The sequence below is a fragment of the Alternaria triticimaculans genome (genome assembly GCF_023758025.1).
Source record: "Alternaria triticimaculans strain BMP 0046 chromosome Unknown scaffold_7, whole genome shotgun sequence".
In the NCBI taxonomy this organism is placed as follows: domain Eukaryota; kingdom Fungi; phylum Ascomycota; class Dothideomycetes; order Pleosporales; family Pleosporaceae; genus Alternaria; species Alternaria triticimaculans.
This window is the reverse complement of record NW_026055964.1, coordinates 714,873-734,880: the sequence shown is the minus strand read 5'-3', so window position 1 is coordinate 734,880 and position 20,008 is coordinate 714,873. Positions and strand designations below refer to the sequence as shown.

The window sequence follows — 20,008 nt, the reverse complement described above, 5'->3', positions numbered from 1 at the left end:
TCATTTCCGTAGCTACCGGAATGGCCTCGGAACAGACTACCACTTTCCTTATGAATTTCTGACACTCTGACATTCTGACAATCTCTCTGACAACCCCTTACTAATTGCAAAGCGCCACCTTTCTACATTTCAATCTACTCGTCTTCATTTTCAGCGGCCAACAAACCCCATCGACTATTACAATGAGCGACACGATGCGCGCAGTAGGTGTGTACCGACATTATTGTACTTTGAAACGCCGAATTCGCTAACTTTGCGAAGATATCAAAGATGGCAAAGGCCCAATCGAGAACCTCCACATCACCGACATCCCCAAGCCGAAGCTCGGAAAGTCGCAAGCGCTCGTCAAGATCAAGGCTTTTGGTCTGAATCGCATGGACCTATTGCAACGTGAAGGAATGTACCCAGTACCCCCTGGTGCTTCCAAGATTCTCGGCGTAGAATTCTCGGGTACAATCGCAGAGTTGAGCGCAGAGGGTGGAGGCAAGGAAGGCTTCAAGGTGGGAGATGAGGTTTTTGGTCTGGCATATGGAGGAGCGTATGCCGAGTACATTGCGGTGTCAACACATATGCTGGTACGGAAACCAAAGGAGTTGACTTGGGAGCAATGTGCGGGTATTCCTGAGGTGAGTCAATGCCTTTTCGTAGCGTCCAGCGCACCGTATATTATCGTTTTGCTAACAAAGTCCTCGTAGACCTGGATCACAGCAACCCAAGCCATGTACCTCGTCGGCCAATTCGCTGCCGGCAAAACCATCCTCTGGCACGCAGCCGCCTCTTCAGTCTCGATCGCCGGTATCCAACTCTCCCTCGCCGACAACGCTTCCGCCGTCTACGCAACCGCCCGTCAAGACGCCAAATGCGACTTCGCCGTCAAGCAACTTGGTGCAACCGCTGCATTCAACACAACATCTCAGAACTGGGCTGAAGAGGTCATGAAGGCAACAGATGGCAAGGGCGTAGACATCATCGTCGACTTCATTGGTGCATCGTACTTCCAATCGAACCTCGATGCTATTGCCAAGGATGGTGTTATCGTCAATCTGGGCTTCATGGGCGGTACTAAGGTGCCAGAGGGTACTGATATCAGCGCATTCATCAGGAAGAGGTGTACCTTTGTGGGAAGCAGTCTGCGATCGAGAGACGAGGAGTACCAGGGCAAGCTCAGGGATCAGCTTGTAGAGCATGCGTTGCCTAAGATGAAGGATGGGACCTTCAAGCTGTTCGTGGAGAAGGTGCTGCCGTGGGAGAAGGTGCAGGATGCGCATAGACTGTTGGAGGAGAACAAGACTAAGGGCAAGGTCATCTGTACTATCGATTAGGAGGTAGTCTAATGTAGAAGGGTATCGTAGGGAACGAGATCACGAGAGATCAGCCAATAACCTCAAGTCTAATCACAACATTCAACAAGATACAGGAGAACTTGAACTATGTCTTTAGTACACCTTGACTATTGCTCCACATGCTACAGCACCATCGCATTTGTTTGATGTTCCTCAAAAGACAAGATTACTGCAGGCTTCGTATTAATGTTCTAACGTTCAAGCCCAACTCCCCCGTCCCCCAAAAAAAGGAACCCTCACAACACCTCGCCGTCAACACCACCACCACAAGCCCGCCGCTGGAGCAAAAAGACGACGTTGGCCAGATTCGAACTGACGCTCCCGAAGGAACAAGATTTCTAGTCTTGCGCGATAACCACTCCGCCACAACGCCCCCGGATGCGACACCTGTGTGATTCGAACACACGCTCCCGAAGGAACTGGCTAACTTCCCTCGATACTGAGGACTAGCAGGCCAGCGCGTTAACCACTCCGCCAAAGTGCCAGACAATTGATTGCTGATTGATGAAGAAACCTGGAATTGGTGTATGTATATTCCCAAGAATCAAATGCCGACGTTAGGGGTCGAGAACTGAAATTCTGGGCGGATCAAGTAAAGGAGAGCTAAAAATGTTGAGTTGTTGCGACAGGAAGGTGGGACGTGTTCGTGGGGCTGGAGGTTTGACGGGTAATCGGGCGGTAAGTGCGGGGACGTTGAGCTGAATTTGTACTTAGCAACTTCCAACATCTTACCATCACCCCATCACTATTCGACAATGGGCTTTCGAGGAATACAGTGCTCCAATAAGTCCCGAAATCCGAATGCTGGTTCATTGAGTATGTTGCTTTCCATACCTAGGTACATGTTTTAAGGTGATCGTCGTTAGCCTAAGCTGCCGGCAAGCAGCAAAACAAAAGGGGGAAGATCATGTATAAAGTGGATGGACGACCTTGGTAGTATAGCCACGTACCTATGTATTTGAGCCTCGCGGAAGAACTGACTACTGACCGGTCAATCCACTGACTACTCAACCATGACTAACTGACTGACAACCTGGGAGAGCCGACATCAACAATCCTGTCCACGGACGGCTTCGCTGCGTCTCTTGTCATCCCACCTCATGCCTTCGCCTCCGCTTCGAAAGCCCTCACTCGCTCGGCGAAATCGTCTCTTCTCTTGTCAATCTGACGAGATCCAAGTTCGAGAGTTTGCAAGATAGACTTGGCGCAAGGGCCACTTGACTTCTGGACCTTGTCGTACATAATTTTCATCTCTTTCGCTTCCTCCACCAATATGGCTATGCGTCTGCCCAAAATCTTCAACGCAATCCCGAAGCCAAACTCGCGAGTATCTGGATCTCTCAAACAGCCGATCGCTGATAGCATTCGTTTGGCATCTGCTGGCGCATAACCCACGATTTGGCTTCTTACCCATTCCAAGAACTCGAATGTGTCCACAGGAGGAACCTCTTGTGGGCTCGCGCTCGAATTTGAAGTCTTTTCGCGAGGGACTTTGCGTGTGTACGTTGGTGGGTTGGTGAGTCGATAACGGTGGTTAGGAGGAACCTCTGGCTGTGTGGGCATCGGTGGACCTCTCAGATCTGCAATTCTTCCCCCAAGAAACGTTGGTGATAGGGCCCTTTTTGATGCTCGAGCTGCATCGTTACCGGTGTGTTTACGCTTCAAATTCTTCGCATTTGTAGTCGCCGAAGAATGCAGACGTTTCGAGTTGGTGTTTTCGCAGTGGGAAGAGCTGTCTGTAGGCACCGGTGTACCTCTCAAATCTGCCAATCTGCTCATAGGAAACGCTGGTGATGATGACCTTTTCGACGCTCGTGACTTTTTCGGCGCTCGAGCTGCATCATCGCCAGCGCTTTTTCGCTTCAAGTCCGTCGCATTTGTAGATGGCGAAGGATGTGCACACTCCGAGTTGTCGTTTTCGCGGTATGAAGAGGTGGGATCGACATTGTCCGTGGACAGAAGCTTTGGAATCGCAATTTGAATGGATCCTGGCAAGTCTCCGTTGGTGAGCTCCAGGTCGTATAGTATGAGGATGGCCTTCGGCTGTACAGTCTCGGGAATATCCTGCCTCGCCATCGCGTTATCAGCACCAGCGTCGGCGCTGTTTTGATCGTTATCCATCTCTTTTCGAAGTGCAAGCCGCAAAGGATGGGGCGAGGTGGCGTGGGAACAGGCAGTTAAGGAAAGGCGGAAAGACCTTGTATGGTCGCAGTAGCTCCAAATCTGCCTTCACCTTTTCTCGTCTCTCACCTTCACTTACGAAACAGGCAGTCACCTCGGCCTTGGCGCTTTCAACAGGGCCAAGCGGAGCCCTCGACTGACCGAATGCTCATCTCAACGAAACAGAACTCCCGCAACACACACGAGATATACGATGACTGAATCCGCCCATTAAATAATGGAAGGGATGAGAAAGAAGCCAACGAAACAGAACTTACGCACAATATGACCATTGGCCCAAGACCGAATTGCGAACAATTGACGAGATAGGTAAAGTCATCGTTCAGCTGACATTCGGAAGCCTACTTGGAGGCCACATTCCACCTACATGCGACGATTCAATACATCAGCTACCTTCCAACGATTACGATACCGTGGTTCTATCAGGATATACACTACAAGTCCGGCCCCGGAACTATCCCTGGAGCTAGCAACACAATGAAGGTTTGCCCTCTCAGCACGGAAATAGTGGGTCTGGGCAGTTCGATGTCTTTCCACGTGGGCGGTGGAGCGCACCTGTGCAGTTCACGTGCGTGACGCGCCGTCTCGCCAAGATCACGACGCGTCGCGAGACAAGATTCTTCCTCCCACCGCCCTTCAATCTCGACGGCCAGAGATATCGTACTGCAGGTGGAGTGGACCTCTAGCAAGGTTGATGGTGCGACAGGAACTCTTGAACGCAAGCCAGTCTGTAATTTCGCAACATACAAGATGTGGGTCGTCGGGTATTCACGATGACAGCAAAGAAAGAGACACTGACAGCAACCACAGTGGTGATTGGTGATCTTCAAGATGACGAGAGCCCTTTCGGTAACGATGCGGACTGGCAGGCGGCTCTACGCGATGCTCGCGCTATTCTGACCGAGCGGGACGTCATCACTGTCTATTGGAACTCCGAGTTGATGCCCGGCGCGCGGAGGAATGTGATGAACTAGGACCACTTCGGAGACCTATACTACCACGGTCGCAAGATTAACCGAATGGAACGTCTACAATATAGTCAACCACCCAGAGCTCGAAGGGAGCGCCTCTTGTTTGACCCCAAGCACGCAACTTATGCGTCAGCCCGAGCAGGTCATACCATTGTGGTGCCTACATACAGTCAGCTTCAAGCTATCGAAGACGGCAAGAAGGAGCCAGGAGAACGCGATAGACGCTTGAGGACCATCTTGGACGAAGGACAATGCATCCGCAAGTGCGACGAGACGAGGCAAGCCGGCATACCAATCAGCTGAAAATCGACTGTGACGTCTACAACTACGGCGAAGAAGCTGGTGCTCGTAAGGAGCGACTTCTCTTCGACAAAAGGCACAGCGTCTTCACGGGGGCTCGTGCGGGACACACGGTTGTAGTGGCAAGCTACAGCCAGCTGCAAAACCTAAAGGATACCGAGAGTGCGCATGAGCAGCGGCACAAGCTTTTCCTCCGCATCATTCTTGACGAAGCTCAATGTATCCGTAGATGCGATCGGACCCGCCAAGGCAAGATTCTCATGTCATTCGATGCACATTTCAAGGCCGTCTTCACAGGATCTCCTGTGGTAGACACTATCCTGGACTTCGATGGGTACTTGGCGTTCCTAGAGTTCGTCGGATGGGGATGGGTCGCCGATTTGACTCAACCCACAGCACCGACGAGGTTCGAAAATCACGGTACGACAAGTTCAAGGAAGGCCTGGCTACCGGTGTCAACAACCGCTCCGAGCCCCTCGAAGATTGGCACAGCGACTGCAGCTCAGTGGACGAGCCAGATGCTCAACAGATCAAAGAGTCAATCGAAGAAGGGTGGCAGTGCTCCCACTGGCCTGCACTCGTAAGATACAACGGTGATCGACCACCAAGCCTGGTTCGCAATGACAGGAGGAAAATCGACGGCAAGACTATCGTGAAGGATGTTTCACCTCCAGTTCAGGAGAACCCCAACGACATGTACTATCCCAGGGTCTTGGATAGTAACAAGTACTACTCGATCGCTACTTTCAGGCACTAGATCACACTGTCGTCAAGGACCGCTCTGAGCTGATCGAGGGTTGGAAGAGCGACTACAACTCGATGGACGGTCTTGGCGACATGGAGATCGGGACAGAGATCTCGTACGGCTGGTATTGTGCGTACTAGACCGCGCTGCTGAAGTGCCACCGCGACCAACCGTCAAGTCTCGACCGTAAATCACGGCAGAAGGTGGATGGCCGATCAGTACTGGTAGACATACCAGCACCTTTCCCAGAAAATGCATACGACAATTACCACCCGCCAATCTTGACGGCTTGAAGTGCTGTTCAACAGCAGCATTCCGTTACTACGTTGGAAGGCATACCAAGAAAGCCATCATGGATGAAGTGGATGTAAAGATCGTCGCCACACGCGTCCACAAGATCCTTGCCATGTTGGTTCTGTCAAGAAACCTGTTCAGTAATGACGTTGTTGAGGCCAGAGAGAACATGAACCTTGTTTTTGGTTCACGCTTTCGTGATATAGGCTTTCAGGAGCGTACAATCCCCTAAATTCACCTCTCCAGCGAATTAATCAATCAGCTGGGAGAAGACACTAGCTTTACCGATGGTTTGATCCCTTGGATAATACATATTTAGAAGCCTACAATCTAACAAGAAGATACCGGCTATTAATATATAAATATTGCGGAGGAATACAAACCATCTACAGTTGTCTGACATTTTGATGGCGATACCTTGGGTAGCTACGTGGAAGCGTACGGACGCCAAAAAAGCCCAGAAATGCAGTGCATCTAAGGCCCAGCTCCAATCTCTCCAAGTCATCGGTGCTCTGCACGCACATCGGATTCTCAGGGCTCGAATGTCAATATGGGCAATTCGCGCGATGCGAAAGGAGGGTCTTCATCTTCTCACCGCCAGAATGAAGAAAGCTGGAGCCTTGAACTCGGAAGATAAGAACCGCCCACTGCAAAGCGATGGAACGATCCTGTGTCAGTCATTGTGAAGAAGCCCTGACTACCGTTGACGAGTTGGCAGCCTATAACAAGCGAGAAGACAGATACTAGCGTGAGTTTGCCGAGCACTTCGAAGCGGCCTTGTTGGCAAAGAGCGCGAAGGTGAAGGACTCCAAGACGGACTTAGCAAAAATCGGATCCAAGTTCGCAAAGCTTTTGATGCTGTGTACGCACACCGGCTTCTCCAGGCTCGACAAGATGTCGACGGCGGCAATCGGTGCGCAGCGACGCGAGGGTCTCCCTCTGCTCCCTGCCCGCGTGAAGAAGGCGGGAGCCCTGAACCCGTAAGACAAAGACACTCCGCTCGACAGTGACGAGGAGGTCTTGCGCCAGTTCCTCTGGGGCTCTCCGAAGATGCGCTTCCTTATATGGGAGATCCAGCGCGTGGTCTTGGGTAAAACCAAGGTCGCCAGCCACAGGAAGCTGCTCCTGAGCTTCCAATTTCCTCGATCAGCCGAAATGTGCCTCAATTTGTAGAATTGGTGGGCATTCACCTGGACATCAAGATGTCCGCCGATGATCGTCTCAAGAGCATCCGAGCCTTTGACGAAAAGGACTTGCCACAAGTCCTCATCACCACTTACGCGCTGAACATCGCCGGCCACGACGCGCAGCACCGATGTGCAACAGTACATCACGTCGAACCGGCCTTCAATTGGGCTACAGAGCACCAGGCAGGCACGAGGGTCTACCGGATAGGTCAAGACCAAGAGGTCGAAATTGTGCGCTTGTTCACGGAAGGTACGTACCAAGAGCTGCACGAAGCTGGTATGATCAAGAAGGCCAACTCCATGTTTGCCGCTTTTGGTGAGCTGCAATCTGCAAGTGAGGGCCTCGAGGACCGGGAGAAGATGACGACAGAGGAGATCGCGAAAGGTGCATTTGGCATAGTCCGGGATCGTGTGCGGGGCCGCGACGACAAAGACGTGCAATCAGCCAACGAAGATGCTATCACAAAGGCCAAAGGCAAGGGCAAGGGCAGATCGGCAGATTAGGTCGGCTCTGATCGTGCGATTGTTGATCGAGGGCATCTACCAGAGACGCCACGAAGCCGGTGTGGTCAGGAAGGCGAATTCTGTATTTGCGAATTTTGGTCAGCTCCAATCCACCAGCGACAGATATGCCTTTGGAGAGGAGATAGCTTTTGGAGGACTTACAAGTGACACGCATGAGTCCGCTGGAAGGCTACGTTGCAGTATGAATAGGGATGATCCAGGCCAATACGTGCACTAGAAAGCTACAACTAGAGTTGCCAGGTTGTTAGCTGTCTATGAGAGAATAGCCAGGAAGCTACTATGCAGTGCACATCGGTGTAACTAATTGTCAAAACTAACCGAGAAGATTACAATAGCTATCGTTAAGATGTATCCTATAACTAAACAACGGCTAGGAGATAACATATCGCGTTGGCGGCGATAGAGCGTGCCCACGTTGAGCGACTATTGAATACGTAAAGCCATCATTGAAAGGGCAATAGGGCAACAAATAGCCTGCAGAGCCCATTGGATTCGTGCGTCTTCCCGGTGCCACAGCCGTCACAACAAAGTAGGGCTCGGTAAAGGTACTCTATGAGAGTCGGCCAGTGGAGGCCGAAGATCTGGTGGCGTTTGTAGACGTCTCCTGACCGCTGCTCACCTAATCGTAATAGATCCTCGCTCCTCCTAGCGGAAGACACTCGATGATCTCGGCGTTGTCACCGAGCTGCCCTCTCAGGACCATCTTGGACCTGGCAACGTCTTCGAACAAAGGGTTTGACGTAGTCTACCACGTGCCTGTCTAGACCCTGAAGGATACAGCGCAAGTACTTCTTTCATCCGCTTTTTGTAGAATATCATGTATGCTCAACCCTCTACTGTCTTTGTCGAGATGAGTGCCAGCAACGTCTTTGTCTCCGCCTCGTATAGACGAGACCGTAGCACGAAACACGCTAGTCTTCTACCTCCTTCTCGCCAATCATTCTAGCGAGACCTTTTCAACTGATGTCGTCCGAGAGTTCCTCGCCATATAACATAGTACATGCTCTGCCGGCGTAACAATGAAACAGGTAAATGGTAAGAAGATGAAAGAATAACGAGGACATCGTAGCTTCGTAAGGTCGCAAATATCAGGTATGGTGTAGTGGTGATGATCGAGATGATCGACGTCGTTGTGTTACTCATGCTGGTCCGAAAAAGTTGGTCAATACGCCAGTCGGAACCACGGGCGATTTCTTTGGGCCACGTTTTGACTTCTTGAGCACGCGTTGTGGGTCGCCGTTCCGCTCGATCAGGCGACCGTTGTGTGCTTGAACGTAGTCTTTCCAGTCCTAACAAGCTCTCCAGGCCTCCAGTAGGTTCTCGATGGCGTCAGCTACCGCCGTGTCCGAGTACAATTCCGCAAGAAGGTCGTGAGACTCGAAGAAACCATAGTAAAAGCCGAAGTCTTGCCGAGAGAAGTATGCTGCGATCATACCATACACCAACTCAGTCTCGCGGACGATGAGCGTGAAAGACGGAGAGCGCTGGAGTCATGGCAGGATGAGGTCTGCCTTGCATGCGAAGTCATCTAAGCCGATGGAGATGAGGAGAGGCTCGATCCCGCGAGCGGCGGAATCCTCCAAGGTTTTATCGATGGCACGGGTAAACTTGTGCGCTTGTGATGTATAGGCGCGTAGAGTGTTGTCAAAGATGTAATGTATTTTGACAGCCTTGGGCATCGGGAAGACGGATGTGTGAATCTTGTCCTTGGCCAAGAAAGTTCCACGGAGGCCGCTTGTAACATCACAGTCGGCCAGACGGGTCGATGGTCGTGTGCGCTTGGCAGTACTTTCCCGTTGAAGCGCATGACGTGTGGACGTCATACAATGCAGTAAGTGTTCCCGAGACATCCAGGTCGCTACCGTGGTCATCAAGTAACGTGTCGAAGACTTTTCTGGTGAATAAAGGTAGGCCTTTTGCCATGTCTTCTTCTCCAGACCTCCATGCTTTCGGTGCGCCACTGGAAGACCTTGCCACGGCGAGCACGCCTCTCCCATTGCCAGTCTTCGATTGAGGTAGGTATTCAGCCCGATGAACGCCGTCAAATCGCGCGTACTTCGAACTCTCCTCGCCCTTACACCTGGTCTCGTGTGAAGCTAGAAGGTACAGGTCGTACCAAAGCTTTGGGCATTTACTGCATTCATACAGTCCCCTCATGTCGTGGACATGCATGCCAACATGAGTGTCATACGCTCAGATGTCCTCTTGTTTCCTTCGCTGTATTATCGTTTTCGGTGCCCGGCTAGCAAATAGAGGCCGCACCGGTGAAGCATTCGCCACTTTGTCGTCTTCTGGGGGCCTCATCCGAGAGACTGGGTGACTGCAAACTCCGACGTTGTCGCCAGGGTGGTTGTTGCCAGTTCCTTGAAGAACTGACAGTGTCATGTATCCTCCTGCCCTGCTCGTACAATAGCAACCCGTGCCGCCATGTTCAGTCCCAAATGAGAACGTTCTCCAACACAAGTCATCGCTCATGAACTGCATCATGTCTTGACGTATGATTGCAGCAGGCTTGTCTTCGAGGCTGAGGCAGCCATCTCGCCATTCAATGAACAAGGGCAATGAAGGTAAGACCGTCTGTGTGACCCAGTTTCTGACGTCGCGCTCTTCAAATCCAGTTACGGCGCTCCAAGTTCTCAGGGTCAGGTGGTATTCCTTCTCACCAAGCTCGTTGATCTTGTAGATACCGGTGATGAGGTACGCGCGGGTACCTTCGAAGGTTGGGTTTCGTCATGGTGCAAATGGAGATGGGTAGACGGGCAAGGTCGCCAATATGTCTTAGCTGCAGGGATTGATGGCGGATCGAAAATGGTGGAGGTGGTGGAGGTGATGGGCGTGGTAGGGCTGGTGAGGGTGGTGAAAGTAGTAGAAGCGGCGGAGGTATTTGGAAGTGTCAGAGGTGGTACAAGCGCTAGACTGCCCAGGTGAGCACGTACCCGTCAGTCCGCAGTCGCGGTGCTTGACGGACCGCCCAAAATCAATTGCGCCGCCACAGGCCGGCGACAACGCTTTGTCTGGCTTTAACCTTCCGAGGAGGCTCTCGTTGAAAAAGACGTCGGTAAACAAGCGCACAATCTCGACATGTTCTTTTTAGCTGATACGGTACGCGACCATAGCTCTGTAAGTTCTGTTTAGCACCACCAATCACAAGCAACAAGCGATTGCCCACGTTTATTGCACAGTATGCGATAATATTTGGATTCAGATCCCGCAGGTAGGTATTTCTGAAATAGGTCAACAATGCCTTTGCAGCTTCCCAAGCGCCAAGATACGCTCACATGCCGACGATTCGTCTACCCGGCCACATGCGGCGCGAACCCATCGCACTTTCCACTCACCTAGCCAGCCCCTTCGGTCCCGCCCACTCGCCCTTGACATGATACTTCCCATAAACCCACGGAAAGAAGTCCTTCTTCAGCCAGTAAAACGCCTTCCGCGGCACTCCCTGATCAATTCCCAATAGCCCATTGAACGTCTCCTTCGGCACACCCCCATACATAAACTCCGCAAGCAACACCTCCTTCCTCCCTGTCAGCAACGGACAAGACGTGTACCCGTCGTAACTAGCCGTCAGCTTCTTGCCCTCCATCGCTGAGAGTACGTTAGACACCAACACCGGTGCTTCAGCCGTGATGGCAGCCACGGTTTTAGATGTCGGTAAAGAGGACGCGTCGCCTATGGACCAGATGTTGGGGTAAGAAGTGTGTTGCGTTGTAGAATCCGAGACGGAAACGTAGCCTGCTTCGTTGGCGAGAGCGCTAGATTTGATGAACCCCCAAGGCACGTTCTTGGGCGCGACGTGCAGGAAGTCGAAGTGTTTCTTCACAGGGGTGGGGGAATTGGGGGATGTGAAGGTTGCGGTGTTGCCGTTGATGGAAGTAAGGTCGTGTTGGAAGAGACCTTCCACGCCGCGTTCCACGCGGAGCTTTTCGAGCGTTGCTGCGCTGGTGGGGTGTTAGCACATTTCTGCCTCGTTTGCATGCTGGCAGGTAGAGGAGACGACTTACTATTTCGGCACACCGAACATCGTAGGCAATCCCGTCGCAAAAGTGACGTTGATATCCTTCGGATACAGCCCAGCATCCTTCCAGTAATCCAACGCAAGCCACATGATCTTTTGCGGCGCGCCCGCACACTTGACCACGCCGGCTGGCTGCGTAAACACTGCATCCCCCTTTTTGAACTTCTTTACATTCTCATACGCCTTATCGCAATACGCGTAGTCGTAGATCGTGCTCACCATGGCATCTTTCTCCTCCAACGCCTCTTTTAATCCACTCACACTACCATAGTCAAGCGTGATGCCGGGCACAACAGCCAGCTGTTCATACCCGATCTTCTCGCCGTTACTGGTCAGGACGTAATTTTCCTCTGGTGCAAAGCTTCCTACAGCGCTGTTGTAGAATTTGAAGCGTGGATCCATGAGCTCTTTCAAGGGGCGGCGTAGATCTTCTTTCTTTTTTAGACCGCCGCCTACGAGCGTCCAGCCCGGTTGGTAGTGGTGCCATTGCGCGGGGTCGATGATGGCGATGTCGTCTTGGGAAAAGTTTCCTTTGCGCAGGAGTTGGTGAGAGAGGGATATACCGGCTGAGCCGCCGCCGATTACGACGATTTTGTGGTTGCGGGTCGTTGTTTGTACTGGTGATACGGTTGCTAGATTGCGGATGGTGTGTCGGAAGGCTGGTCGCGTGATCTTGGTCGCGGTTTGCGATGCACGTTTGAGGGTTAGTGCGGACATGGTGGCTGGGTTTGGCGACTGCCCGCGATGACTAGGAAGGGAAAAGGAAAAGTGGAATGTAAAGACAGACAAGAAGGCTTACACAGGGAGGTATGCGGTGCCTCCGGTCTCCGACTAAACATTTCATGCCATGTGGGTCAGCGGCTAGCATCTCAGGACCAACCAATGAATGAAGTGGAGATGGGCACTAGCGTGATCACGACATCGTCGAAAGAGTAAGCCAGCAGTCACAACCAAAAACCACAAGTGCGACAAGACACAAACATTAACTGTACACAACATAACATTAACTCATTTGAATCATGAAAACTATATAACAGACATCCTAACCCAGCGACTTTTTACAAGCGCGACAATCCAGCAATCTCCCTCGGGGCGTGGTAGTTGGGGACCTTCATGTCGAGGGCGCTGCCGCTGTAGCCCAAGTCCTCACCCGTAAGCACGGCGCACTTCTCGCCAATGAGGAGCGCAGTCGAGTACGTGTTGCAACCGACGTTGTCGGGGCAGATGGACAAGTCGGCGACCTTGAGGCCCTTGACGCCGTGGACGTTGAGGCGCTCGTCGAGCACACCGTGCTTGACGATGGAGTTGCCGTTCCTGGGTGCCATGGAGCAGGTACCGAGCGAGTGCCAGGTGGTCTCAACGTGGCCTGTAGTATGTTAGTGAGAGGTTCGACGAATCATGAGTAGGGGGATACATACGCTTGGTCCAGTCCTCAATGTGCTTGATGTCCTCGGTGGAGTACTGCAAGTCCTCCTGAATGTCCTGGCAGCTCGAGCTCAAGAAATTGGGCTTGGCTGCACGACCCTTCTCGATGGGCATAGTCCAAGATCCGTGCTGGATGCCGGCGGTGATGTTACCAGGGAGTGCGTAGGCGTTGGTGGTTTGAAGATCCATATCCTTGGCACGGGCTGGGCTGTCGTAGCCGTAGAAGGGGTGCATGGCCTGCACTTCACCAGCGTATGCGTCCATACGGCGGGCAGTCTCACGAGACTTGATGTAACCCCAGACCATAGGAGCCATGTCGCGCTTGTCGTTCATGAAGCCAGCGTCGAAGTCGGGGGCCTCGTACGGGTTTGGCGACACAATGTGCGTGGAACCACGAGAGAAGGGATACTCGAGGAAGTGGAACATGGTGAAGAACTTGCCCGGTGGCATGACCATGTGGTCACCGAACCAACCAGCAATGACGGAGTAATGCATGACGGGCTTGTCGGGCTTGTCCTTGAAGTATGAGTCCCAACCAGAGCGGAACTCCTTGCATGGCCAGCTGTCCATCATGTTGAGTTCTTCCTCAGTTGGTCGGATCTTGACACCAGCCTCGATACCGTTGGTGGCGAGTGGGCCAGTGCCGTTGATGTTCCATTGCTGGAAGACCTGCTCCTGGACCTTGGGGTCGCCACGGACGAAGTCGTCGAAGGATTCGACATGAGGCTTAGCGCGGTAGGTGGCGAAGGTCAAGTAATGATCCTGGAAGTTGAGACCAACACCAGGAAGATCGACAAGAGGCTTGACGCCAGCCTTGCGGAGCTTCTCTGGGTCACCGATACCAGAGCGCTGAAGGATGAGAGGAGAGCTTAGAGTACCACCGGAGACGATGATCTGCTTGCGAGCCTTGATGACCCTCGACATCTGCTGTTCGGGGTGGAGAGGCTTGGTCGGGACAACCTTGACGCCAACGGCGCGGTCTCCCTCAAGAATGACCTTCTCAACCTTGTTACTGGTGAGGAGGTGCAGGTTCTGGTGAACAGCGCGGGTGCTGTGGATGTAGCCGTGAGCAGAGTCAGATCGTCGTCCGGTGTCGCGGTTGATCCACTTGAGCCAGTGCTCGGCACCATGGCCAGTGGTCAAGTCCTGGAGATCGTCGGTGGTCGGGATGCCCTGAGATTCGGTGGCACGGAGGAAGTCCTCCTTGATCGGGTAGGTGTAGTTACCGAACGAGACCTTGATGGGTCCCTCAAAACCGTGGATGTCGCGGTTGTTGCAGGAACGTTGGTAGGTCTCGTGCTTCTTCATCAAGGGAATGAGTTCCTTGGTGGTCCAACCCTTGGCCTGGAAGTCGTCGTAGTCGGAAGCGGAGGCACGAGTGTACATCTGATGAGAAGTCAATGGCTGCTAATGATACTGTGGATGGGAAGCGCTTACCATGAAGTTGATGGAAGATCCACCTCCGAGAATGTTGGCGACGGGCACAACAGCTCGGCGGCCATCGAGCCACTCCGAGGGACGAGAGTAGTAGAAAGTGGCAGTCTTGCTGTCCAACTTCATGTTCCTCGGGTAGATACCCGGGCGGAAGACCCATGGGTTGTTGAGGTTGTTCTCTCCACCCTCGATCAAGAGGACCTGGAGGTTGTGGTCGAGATTGGCCAGACGTCCAGCAACCACACAACCACAGGAACCACCTCCACACACGATGATGTCGACCTCATCGGGAATCGTCATCTTGAAGGCTGTCGATGAGATAAAGATATAATTAGAAAGGTGTTATTGTTGTATCGTTGACCGCAGGAGACAAGTCAACTGGGCATGATGCTCTTCTCAGTCGAAGGCACGACGTCTCTTTAAACTGTTCAGACCCCGCATCTCCAGGATCTTCGGCTTCAAGGAGGGTCCGTCATCTAGGCTGTGTCACTACGCGCTGTCCATCAGCCGTCAATTCCGATAGCAGCAAGATGCATGCACCGAAGAGGGGACATGTACCATTTGGCCAGCCTCCCCAGCCAAAGAGGCTTAGACGTTGGCTGCGACCATCCATCATGGGACCGCAGGGGTCGCCGTCGAGGCCATTCCAAGGGGAGCGGCATGTTAAACTTGCGGATCCGCAAGGTAGGCTGCGTCTATGCCGGACTTCCACAGGGTAGGTGCGCAAACAATGATTGGTCGGAATGCTCGCACAAGGGTACCTACCGTCCCGACGGTACTGGATAAAGACCGGACTGGGATAGACGCTGCATTTGTCGCATGTTTGCTAGTTGGGTGCGGAGAAGCCTCATATCCAGTAAGAAGGCATGCTCGGTTGCGTATACAGGCCCACTCTTGGGGGTAAGCATTGCGGACCCGAAGCTGAGAGGTCACTGTAGCGTCCCCAGGCGTCGAGCTCCTGCGTATCACGTACGAACAGGAATGAACGAGGCGTTTGAGTGAGCCACCATCGGGAAAGCGATAACCGAGATGTGAAATCCGTTCATGATAGATGCGTAGAAAAGGAATTGGTCGAAGATCTTTGCGCACGATTTCACAATGGCAAAATAGATTCAAGCACTCTCTGCTATACTTGCCAGAGCTCCAAGTAGCTCCAGGATGATGGTCCTGGAAGCTCATGCAGCTGCGGCAAGTAAGATTAGCTCGTGCCTTGCTGCGGGGGTCTTGCGGCGCTGACGTCCTGGCCACAGGATACCCGCGCATCTCTCGTGGAAGAATGCGGATGTGGGGTGCAGTAGTCGCTGTGCCTCACACGCTCGGCGCACTCCCGAGGTCCCAACTTGGATGGAGGTATCGAAGGCATTGAAGGTTATCAGCGGCATTGAGGCATCGATGACATACCGAGAGTCAGTAAAGACAAGATATCCATCACTATCCCTCTAACTCCACGTTGCCCCCACCCAGTGCCACGATGTTGCAGTAGTCGATGTGCCTCACGTTGGGAGGAGGTGTACTCTTGGCATCGAAGCTAGTGTCAGTAAGTGCGGGGTTAGCTCCGCTTCGAACCACGGAAGAACGGTAAGCCAGTCGTTGTAAACGGTGTCTTGCGGGAAAGGAATGGCTTCCTGCTGTAACATGTAACACACCCTGTCCGCCGAAAATAGTCTATATCGAGCTTACTGCTAGATGCTGTGAGCCGCAAACCCAAAAGACGTCTCCTAATTTCACGATGTTACCTTATTCCCGAGGTATAGTTCGTGTCCACTAAACTGTAAAACCTCAGCGATCGCAACTCTGTTCGGATAATTTGAAGCGAGATGAACGTGTTTCTATCGAATCATACTCAGCAGTAGCTCCATTGAGAATGCGTTGAAGTTTGGCGGTCTTGGAGCCGTCCAGATCGGCAGACTACCGCGAAGTTCCTTTTTTGAGGCTGCACGAGGCTGCGCGACACGCGCCACTATGTGACTGACTCGTCATGAATGCATGGGTTGGAGCTTACGTGGAGATGTTTATGCAGACGCTGACCGGAAAGTTTCCGCTTCCTTGAAAGCGCTATTCTGTATGTCAAGGAGGAGGCTGGGGCACGCGTTGCATCCGCGTTGTACTTGGCATCGGTCGTCCAGGCCGCCAGTCAGCGCGAACTGCGCCCTGGTCCTGAACGGTCCTTCTTCGAGCCTACTCCATCTCCGGATGTGCCGCGATCCACCTAGCGACTCTGTGTTGAATATCGATGAAGCTTCGTGATATCAAATTATTGCTATACCTAGCAACACCACCGGCTATTGTGCTGGAGCTACTGTATATCCAGATGCGGATCCGATGGGAGCACACCGCTTGGAACTGAGATTGAATCTGAATCTGTAGAAGGTCCGAAAGTCTAGGGATACATGATGCATCTACTCCTCATGACACTAATCGTGATCTGGGTATCGTTTTTCCAATATTCCACGATGTCTTGTAACGCCGAAATGCAATTTTGTAAGAGCGGAGAATGGAAACCAAAGACGCCGTGTATGCCGAACAAACGCTAATAAGCAAAGCAATGGAGGTCCTTAAATGATCTCGTGCCTCTCCCAGCCTGTCGGCTTCATGTGGGCAAGGTCCTTGGTCGGATGAGGCTCCTCTGGGTTCCGGTATTCGCTCACGTATGGGTTAGGGTCTTCCTTCTGGTCGAGGTTACCGAACGTGTGATTAACCTCTCGGTGCTTGGATTCGTCTGCGCGGACTAGGATTGGGTTAGTGGGCTGTGCTGCATGGAAGGATCAGGGGTATACGCACTGTAGAGGAGCAGATCTCGCATTGTGCGGTGGCCTTCAGGCATCTGCCAGTAGTCTACCGCGATCTCGGGTGCCTCCATCTTCGCCCACTTGGGCAGGCGGCCTGCATCAAGATCCTCGATCTGGCGTGTGTATGTGATGACGGCTTCCTCTTCGAGATATCCTACGAATCGATGGACGGTGCGGGGACTGAGGAGGTAGGCGAAGAACAATGCGTTGCACCAGACCCCTTGGGCGCCTAATACCATCAGACGCATGAAGCGTCCTGGCTTTTGCATCTTGAGGAAGACGAGTAGGTGCATTCGTTCATTGTAGCTTTCTTCGAGTAGCGATTCAATCCTGGCGAATAATATGTTAGAAACGCCTTCGTATTCCAATAGGCGAGTCTGCATACCATCCATTGTCGCGCTTCATCCGTCTCATGGAGTGCAAGTGGCGAAGCATACCAGCGACCATGCCGGGTACACCAGCCACACTCTCCAAGAAGACATTTCGAATGAGGTACTTCTCTTCGTTCATTGCAAAAGCCTTCCGCTTTGCCAGTGGGTCTTTGGCATCCACATCCACAGCCTTCTGATGCTTGTATCCAGTTGCTTTGTCAAGACCCCAGCGTAGGATCTTTACGGCGATGAGGGCGACCTTGTCGGACATGGTCTTCGCTTCTCGGTGCGCGATCGTGACTTGGTTCATCTGCTCTTCGGTGTATACTGATAGGTATTAGCTAGTTGTCAAGGCGTTGTGTACTTGGAAGTTACGTACCTGGATGAGGCCATGCTGCATGCGTCTTGCGGACCTTCTCTGTTGGGTGCTTCTCGAAGAACTCTACAATCTTGGCTCCGCCATTTGGTGAAGAGGTGAAGTGCCTCTGACCAACTGGTGATTGGAAGTGCTGTACCGCAACGAATGTAGGCCGGAATCCAGCATTGTAGCTCTGGAAGGACTTGATAAGTTGAGCCGTAGCCCGCTTTGAGGTGGTTGATCCCCGTGTTGCTGCTTTGGTGGAGATCATCTGCGGTATAGGGTATACTTGTATATGTTGAGTAGGCGTATGTAGGGTAAGTGGCGATGACAACTGCAATGGTAAGTGCTGATGGTTAGCTAGAAGCGCGACTGAGGCACACGTTGGTCCTTTATATCTGACACCTAAAAAAAACTATTAAGCAGTACTCGTGCCTGCCTGGCGCGTTCAGTCATCTTTAGGGTGAAGCAGGAATGGGCATGGGATGCCGCCGCTACACCGCGCCATACCCGTCCTGCGGCGACTCGGCGAGCGAATAGGGCGCATTCCAGAGGCCGGAAGTGTCAGCAGTCGTCAATTACGGGCGTATCGGTCGCGTGCAAAGACGAGTTTGAGGTGGCTGAGAGGAGTGGTGATTCAGCTGACGGAAGGAACCGGGATCGCCCTGCCAAGACATTTGACCTACCCCTGTCCAACAGCTCAAAGGGGGACTTTGGCGACAGAAAAAAAGATGCGAGAGTATATGCGATTCATCAAAGATAAGTTTAGTGATTTTTTGGAACCGTGTACGATGAACGGACGATGTTGTTGCGTTGGATGCATGGTCGCTGCTTCCGGAAGAAGCTCGTCGGGGGCTCGCTGACTGAGATCGGGGTCTCGTTGTTTGCCGTAGACCCGCTGATAGGGCTGACGCCACGGCGCAACATCGAAATATCGCTGTACCATGATAGTAATCTTTCGAGTGCGGCTTTGACGACCTGGTTCATGGTTTATGGTCAACATTGAGCGGTAGATTACTTTGTGGCTGCCACCTCACGACGCGGCGCTATGCTTAGGTGGTGTTGGTAGCTTCAGCATATCGATCTTCGACTCAGATCAATCACACCTGTGGACGTGCGAGCTGTCTAGGCTTCATCGACACACTAGCGACGGGCTCTTGCTTCACCTAGAGAGAAAACTTCTAGCATCGTGCCGATGACCAATTGAGCAAGCGCGAAGACTGCCGTCAAGTCGGCAAGAACGTGCGCACGGCAAGTCACGAGCAAGATGCTTTTTGAGCAAGTATATTATCGGTGCGCGATGTATGTTGCTGCAACATAGCTCAATGATAATTGAGTAGCCTGCGTGCTTGAGAGAAAGCCTGTGGCTGGTTATGCCCGATATCGCACTTAAATTGATGCATGCTATTACACTATTCTTTTCATGCCATTCATGGGCTACGGTAGCGCAGAATATACATGATTGGCAGATATCGGTTCATGTCAATGCCGGCAGGTGTGTTGAGTCTTCCAAGGTTGTGTTTGGGGAGCCGAGTACCAACTACTGGACGTTGAAACCGCCTTCACCGTCCTTGGTCGAGATGTCCGAATGGTCAACCTTTGAGACTGATGCAGCCGACGGTCCCTTGTTCAGGTGTTGAACGAACTCTTTGATCTTGTCCTCGCTGCCCTGAGCCTCGCCTTGGACCTGCCTGGTGTGAGTGGTGGTCGACGCAAGTATGAGTCAAATACGCACACTCCCATCGGATGCATTGGTCACGAAGCCCGTTACACCGATACTCTTTGCTTGCTTCTGCGTGAAGGATCGGAAGTTGACGCCCTGCACCTCGCCCTCGACTTTGTACTGGATCTGAGTGGCTACATCAGCTTTGCCACTAGTGACGTGGGCAGACAACGCACTCGCTTGCTTGACATTCTGGCTGTAGTTGCAAAGAAGCGTCTCATGTGAGTGGGGTTGTTGCGAGAGGGGTGTCTGTTAGATCAAATTCATGCAAATGTCTGCTTGTAATATAGGGCGTATGCTCCATGCAGGCGTGCGACGTCATCGTTATTGCGAAAGGTACA

General features: G+C 52.5%; 7 protein-coding genes and 2 non-coding genes across 9 annotated transcripts; 3 read left to right on the top strand and 6 right to left on the bottom strand.

Moving 5' to 3' along the window:
- Nucleotides 1-182: 182 nt before the first annotated feature.
- On the top strand, nt 183-1,322 carry J4E78_005626 (uncharacterized protein; the record flags this gene model as incomplete). Its single annotated transcript, XM_049366243.1, has 3 exons — nt 183-207; nt 262-626; nt 696-1,322. The coding sequence occupies 3 exons, from the start codon at nt 183-185 to the stop codon at nt 1,320-1,322; spliced, it is 1,017 nt and encodes a 338-aa protein (XP_049221969.1).
- A 313-nt stretch (nt 1,323-1,635) lies between these two features.
- Nucleotides 1,636-1,716, bottom strand: J4E78_005625. The gene has a single exon. It is a non-coding gene; the product is annotated as a tRNA-Ser (tRNA).
- An 8-nt stretch (nt 1,717-1,724) lies between these two features.
- Nucleotides 1,725-1,827, bottom strand: J4E78_005624. Its single transcript has one exon. It is a non-coding gene; the product is annotated as a tRNA-Ser (tRNA).
- A 2,792-nt stretch (nt 1,828-4,619) lies between these two features.
- J4E78_005623 (uncharacterized protein) lies at nt 4,620-5,552 on the top strand (the record flags this gene model as incomplete). The annotated part of the gene is given in 4 exon segments (XM_049366242.1): nt 4,620-4,623; nt 4,638-4,758; nt 4,779-5,129; nt 5,192-5,552. The coding sequence occupies 4 exon segments, from the start codon at nt 4,620-4,622 to the stop codon at nt 5,550-5,552; spliced, it is 837 nt and encodes a 278-aa protein (XP_049221968.1).
- Nucleotides 5,553-6,689: 1,137 nt separating this feature from the next.
- J4E78_005622 (uncharacterized protein) lies at nt 6,690-7,525 on the top strand (the record flags this gene model as incomplete). Its single annotated transcript, XM_049366241.1, has 4 exons — nt 6,690-6,694; nt 6,719-6,814; nt 6,842-6,924; nt 7,008-7,525. 4 exons carry the CDS (start codon nt 6,690-6,692, stop codon nt 7,523-7,525), a joined length of 702 nt encoding a protein of 233 aa, XP_049221967.1.
- Nucleotides 7,526-10,880: 3,355 nt separating this feature from the next.
- Nucleotides 10,881-12,284, bottom strand: J4E78_005621 (uncharacterized protein; the record flags this gene model as incomplete). The annotated part of the gene is made up of 2 exons (XM_049366240.1): nt 10,881-11,490; nt 11,554-12,284. The coding sequence occupies 2 exons, from the start codon at nt 12,282-12,284 to the stop codon at nt 10,881-10,883; spliced, it is 1,341 nt and encodes a 446-aa protein (XP_049221966.1).
- Nucleotides 12,285-12,625: 341 nt separating this feature from the next.
- Nucleotides 12,626-14,726, bottom strand: AOX1_2 (Alternative oxidase, mitochondrial precursor; the record flags this gene model as incomplete). Its single annotated transcript, XM_049366239.1, has 3 exons — nt 12,626-12,933; nt 12,986-14,378; nt 14,430-14,726. 3 exons carry the CDS (start codon nt 14,724-14,726, stop codon nt 12,626-12,628), a joined length of 1,998 nt encoding a protein of 665 aa, XP_049221965.1.
- Nucleotides 14,727-16,981: 2,255 nt separating this feature from the next.
- AOX1_1 (Alternative oxidase, mitochondrial precursor) lies at nt 16,982-18,215 on the bottom strand (the record flags this gene model as incomplete). The annotated part of the gene is made up of 4 exons (XM_049366238.1): nt 16,982-17,154; nt 17,208-17,545; nt 17,601-17,913; nt 17,966-18,215. 4 exons carry the CDS (start codon nt 18,213-18,215, stop codon nt 16,982-16,984), a joined length of 1,074 nt encoding a protein of 357 aa, XP_049221964.1.
- A 1,269-nt stretch (nt 18,216-19,484) lies between these two features.
- On the bottom strand, nt 19,485-19,858 carry J4E78_005618 (uncharacterized protein; the record flags this gene model as incomplete). Its single annotated transcript, XM_049366237.1, has 3 exons — nt 19,485-19,631; nt 19,680-19,793; nt 19,844-19,858. The coding sequence occupies 3 exons, from the start codon at nt 19,856-19,858 to the stop codon at nt 19,485-19,487; spliced, it is 276 nt and encodes a 91-aa protein (XP_049221963.1).
- Between the last annotated feature and the right edge of the window lie 150 nt (nt 19,859-20,008).